We start from the raw sequence: 5,687 nt of genomic DNA, 5'->3' as shown, positions 1-5,687 counted from the left end.
AGAAACAGAGGGGCTTGTGTTTACACTGGCAGGGTGAGCAGCTTGTGAAGCCCCCTGAAAATGACCAGCTCACATCTAATGGAGAGAAAGCCCCACCATGACGGACAGGGCCTGCTCGCCTTTGAGGTTTTTCACAATCAACTCAATCCGTTTCCCAGCGTGCTTCACTCCCCAGGGCGGCCACACCAAACAAAACAAATAAGAGAGATTAAAAGGAAAACGGTTGCCATAGCAGGATCATGGCAGGAGAGCGTTTGCCAAGGGTGAAAGAGTACGTGCGACACACAAAAGCTGGACACTTAATGGAGTTGTCCTCTGGCGTTCTGTAGACTGTAATTTCAGCCGTAATGGAGGGGCAGGAACGCCAAGTACGTCCCAAAAGTGTAATTTATGAGACTGTCCTCATTGACAGTGTTCAGTACTTAATCCCCAGAGAGGGACCTGAATCTACCAATAATTGCCGTACATTTCCTTCCATGTTGTGCTGTGATGTATCCAACATGTGTTCCAAGCCATTTTCATCTTCATCTAATTGCATTCAAAAGGAAAATAGCAAGCATTACAGGGCCCCAGTGGTCTCAGAGTGGACCACAAATACAGAACTGATCTTCTTTTAAGATGTGCGTACATTTTCAAAAGGGGGAGTTTTCATCATAAAGCCTGACACTACCATTGCTTTCACAACACCATCTGTATTCTGAGAAAAGAATTGATTTCTTGTACTGGCATTTGGATCTCCCTCAACAGGCCAAGACTCTATTGATTCACATAATTGCATTAGATGGCTTTAGTTCTTTTCACAGCAGCTTTACGGTTATAGATGTGTTCACATAGCTGGGATATGTCAAAGCAGAGTCCAGCTGGAGGGAAAAAAGGTTCAGGGAGGGCAGAAGAGAAATTAACGAGTGAATGGATTGATGGACCAACACAAGGCCCATCCCATCCATCACTGCCAAAGAAGGGGAGAGAGACACACACACAGCTACTAAATTGCTTGTAATTATATCTGTGCTCCTCACACTTCTTCCTCCACCTTTCCGTTTCACAAGGCATCTTCGTTGAGATCAGTAAGCTTAAGGATGATTTCCAACCAACCTACTTCTTCTTCCCAGCACAGAAATCAGCAGCTTTTCATCCTGTGTGAGTGCAAGTTATTACATTTACAATGAATACCCTCATCAAGAAACATAGTTGAACATTTCACAAAAAGCCCTTGACTGCCATCCAGTGGAGGCGAGAGAGACAGACTCCTGGCAGGTATTGAAACGTGTATCAGTATTTACTAAAAGGCCCTGACAGACAGGAAGCAGTAGAATACACAGCTATTTTTTTATCAAAAGTGTTTTTATTTAAGGGAATTTGGATCCAATAAATCATTTAAAAAAAACATGTGTTTTAGTAAGGTTCTGAAGAAAACAGCTCAGATGGGTCTTTTAGTTTAAACAATTCACCATGACAAACATGTGATAGCGATTTTGACATTTTCAGTGTGACAACAAAAATGAATAATCAACACAAAACTATTTATATTTAATATAAGGAGGTATAGAACTACTACAGTCACACAATACTATTCTTTTTGTTTTCAAGCTAAATCATGTATATCTAGAATTCTTATAAGGTTTGGTGAAATTAAGGTTACACTATGTGTCCTTATCCATGCAGTTGTTATGTGGCACTTGTGGTGAACGTGTAAGTTCTCCACAATTGATGAAGATAACAGCTCTGTGTATGACACCATTTCTAATTCTTAACATAGCCATTCATTAATTAAACCCTCCAACTTGAGTGAGGTTAAGAACAACCAGTGGGTTGATTTTGGCAATAAATGTGTTGTAATTGGGTTCTAAAACTGTCGAGTAATGCAGTTTTAGAACCCAATTACTTGCTTGCTGACCTTAGAAAAAGCCACCACCAGAGGACACCGCTGATATTTACTATAGGTTTTATTTTATTTAAACAGGAACAAAACAAAAGTTAACATTAACCTAGTATAAGAACAAGGAGATGCATGTACCGGGTTGTAGCACGAGTGCTATTTTCAGCCCGTAGTCCCTACAGTAAAATGCAGCCATGCCATGATTGAACACTTCGGGTGACAACATGATTTTGTTTTCTTCATAACAGGGTACAAAATGTGCCCACATATGAGAAGTGGTTGTACAGCCTACATTAACGCTCTCAACACACACTGTTAAAGAACTACTGGTATGACTGAAACTGCATTGAGGTTGTTGTTTAAGTTTCCTTAAGCCTCCTAAGAAGCTTTGGATCTGGTGTTAAATACCAGGCTTCAGTGTCAGATTATTTCAGTCCCGTCCCCTGCTTATGGTTCCAGCATGTACACTGAATCCATATTACACACAGTCTCAGTCCACTGTAACACTTTCCGGCAGCTCCACCACCACAGGGGCACAGTCATCCAAGTCTGCATCAAAGTCCCAGCGAAACTTCTTAGTCAGGTGAGCTTTGAACTTCTCTGCTCTCTTTCGCAGTGTGCCGTCTATACCGGGCCCACTGGAAAACTGGAAAAAGTCCTGTAAGATAAAAACTCAATGTAATTATTTGTAAATGTGAACATCCTTGATAATATATAATAATAATTTAGGCAAAGCCTTGACATTCTATATTTCTAAAACTGATATGTGTGTTCATATTTTCCATATTATTTTCCACCTCCTGGGAACTCCTAACAGGTTATGACATCCTGGCGGAGAAAAGATTACTTTTCTGGTCAATGTGAGAAATTTATGACAGGAAGGACCACCTTGACACTCTTGATAAATAAATAACCCTGATCTTTGAAATACTAGGACTGGACTTGTCTAATATGTCTCTAATTTCAGAAGTTAAATGCATTCACTAATCTACAGCCAATTATTAATCTAAGTCAACTAATTAGGTATTTTCTTTTTCCTTATGTTGAGATGGGATAGTAAACATTTGGTAGGACATGTAAACCACTTCCACTTCCTGGATCCTTCCACTAGATATGCTGTTGAGATCACAAGAATCTCAAAAGAATTGTTGTCTATGCATCTTGATAAAGCTTCTGACTGACACTACATGTTTTTTTTCTTTCATTGGTATGTACTTTGCAATCATGTTTATCCCAGCTATTATGGGATTCTGGGCATCTACCTGCAGTGTGGAAGTGAGGAAGTTGCTCTGAGACACAATGTCGACAAAGAAGTCAGGTGGGATTTCTCCGAGCTGGTGGTAAAGCACGGCGATGAGCCCCAGATACAGCTCCTTACGCTTTCGCATTGTCTCCTCGGATCGGCACAGGAGAGCGAGGAGACTCTTCCAGTGCTCAAAGCCCTCGTACACATTTCCAATCAGGAAACACACAAAGGCAAACTGCAGCTCACCTGAGAGGGGAGAGATGAAATGTGGTTAGTTTTTTATGTAAAAAAAAAAAAAAATGGAATTGTGTGCTATTTTGACGACCTAATATTTGTGTACTTAACACATACCTAGCAGGTTAAGAGGCTGCAGCTCATGGTTCTTCTCCAGCACAGTCTCTAGGGCATAGCTCAGATCCAGGCTGCACTGGGTGATCTCGGCCGGTGTAGCCCCAGCAGGGTATTTCTTCTCTGGGATAACAGAGAAGCGCAACTCCGTCCCCTCCCTCTGCTTCATCCTGGGGAGCCTGTTGAGTCCCTCTTTCATGCTCTGACAGGCTGTGTCATTCCTCGGCTGCTCTGCCCTGTCTTTGGTGTGTCTGAGCTGAAGCTCAGGGATGACGTCACTAAAGGCACATATTCGACCTGAAAGAGGCTGTAAGTTATTGGCCAGCTCCTCACTCAGACGGTCAGTGAGGGACACCCATTTCCTCATCACCTCGTACGGATAGGGCCCCAGGTGAGGATCCAGGTCTTGCAAGGTGGCCCTGATCCGGTTCACCTCCTCTTCGTTTTGGGAGGCTGAGAAGTCCAGATCTTCCTCTTTGGGATCCCAGTTGGCCAACAGAATGTCTTTGGGTTTGAGAGTGAGGAAGAGGCCTGTCTTTGGACCAATTTCTCCTCCACAGCTCGGCGAGTTAACGGAGCTGTAGTGGAGGAAGTGCAGGCCTGGGGGGATCATCTTCACACCCTTGAAGCGGGGACCAACCTGCCAACTCTTGCAGTCAATCCCCAGCTCCGTACCTTGAGGAACACCCAGCAACACCAGGGTAGCTCCCTCTTCAAACAGCCTCAGAGCAACATCTGGATCCATGTCTACACTGTTGCTGTTGGCCATGTCTGCTCCGCCAGGAGCTACTCGACGTACAGTACGTTTACGTTACTCAACCAAACCAGGCCACACAAGAGCTATACTTCGCTTTCAGCTGTTAAGTGTAAGTTTTTTCATGTTTAGAACATTCCGTAAAATTTCGTCAAAATGTCTGGCTAAGTCCGACAGTTAACACAAAAAAATGTTTTATTAATAGATGAAGTTTGTCTGTCTCTAAAAAATGTAAGCGAGACAATATAACGGAAATACTTTTAAATCAAGTTTTAAACGTACATTTGTATAAATGGGTTAGTATTGAAGGGTATTTACCGCATGTTGATGTTTCGTATCGCTAGAAAATGGTTTGGTCGACGCGGTGCAACACATCTTCCGCTCCGGGCGGAAACAATGGTGTTTTAGAAGTGTTCCGCTTCTAATAGCAACAAGGGCTTTACCCGGGAAGCCGACTTTAGGCGCAAAGCTATAGTTTACTCTGAGAACAGCCATCTCACTCCAAAATACATGATTAACAGGATTTTTCTATTATTTTATAACAAGGATACTTTGTACAAGGCTTGGAAGTGTGGCTTAAAGTCTTGTTTTATATATTGATGCATTATGATCTATGATTACTTTTATTTTTTACTTTTGTATTATCTTTTTTGTAATATATTGGAAGTTTGATTGTTATACACTGATAATAGTAATAAAGATATTTATCTATATATATATATTTATTTATAAATATATTTAGTTGCTACTGAACCTACACCACCACCATCACTAATAATAATAATAATTATAATAATAACAATAATAATATTCACAATATCAATCGGTGATTAGTAGAAATTAAACATTTTTAAAAGTTTGTTTTATTATATTGCATATACTCCAAAACATAAACTGAAGAACATTCATAGGTATAATGGTTACATATGGCTAACACAGACAAAAATAGTTGTTAAAACAAAATAGACTTTGGAAAATGTGCATATTCTAAAAGTATTTGAATGCATTGTGGATACTTTGTAGCTTATCTGTGGTTACTATAAAACTATTCCATAAAACAAGGAGCAATGCTGACATGCAAAGTCTGGTATAATCTTTACACACAAAACACGGAGAACTTGACAATAGTAAACATTTATGATATTGCATTTGAAAAAACAGTGAGTCTTTGGCCAAGTGATATCCTTTTGATGCTCTGAAATTCACCTGGAAGTAGCACAGGCTTACAGGAACCAGGAGGACACAGCATTATAATTACACCCTACTTCAAGAGCATAGAGGCACTCTGAAGTTTCTGCCAACAAGTGATCAATGCCTTGATAACTTTAATTAACCTTATTCTCTTTCTCTTCTTTCCTCGTATTTTCTGGACAGCTGAACAAGATAATTTCTTCCCCTGAAAGCATACAACCAGAAAAAGAATAATGCAGATAAAACATTGGCTTTTATCCAGTTATCTG

At 40.5% G+C, this 5,687-nt stretch overlaps 1 protein-coding gene across 1 annotated transcript; it reads right to left on the bottom strand.

The window, feature by feature from the left end:
* Positions 1 to 1,331: 1,331 nt before the first annotated feature.
* aar2 (AAR2 splicing factor) lies at positions 1,332 to 4,430 on the bottom strand (the record flags this gene model as incomplete). The annotated part of the gene is given in 3 exon segments (XM_032520921.1): positions 1,332 to 2,537; positions 3,142 to 3,371; positions 3,477 to 4,430. Coding segments are annotated over 3 exon segments (1,164 nt in total). The 3' UTR covers positions 1,332 to 2,369.
* Between the last annotated feature and the right edge of the window lie 1,257 nt (positions 4,431 to 5,687).

The sequence above is a fragment of the Etheostoma spectabile genome, chromosome 7, assembly GCF_008692095.1.
Source record: "Etheostoma spectabile isolate EspeVRDwgs_2016 chromosome 7, UIUC_Espe_1.0, whole genome shotgun sequence".
NCBI lineage: Eukaryota > Metazoa > Chordata > Actinopteri > Perciformes > Percidae > Etheostoma > Etheostoma spectabile.
Note: the sequence above shows the minus strand (reverse complement) of the source record. Positions and strands in the feature narration are given on the sequence as shown.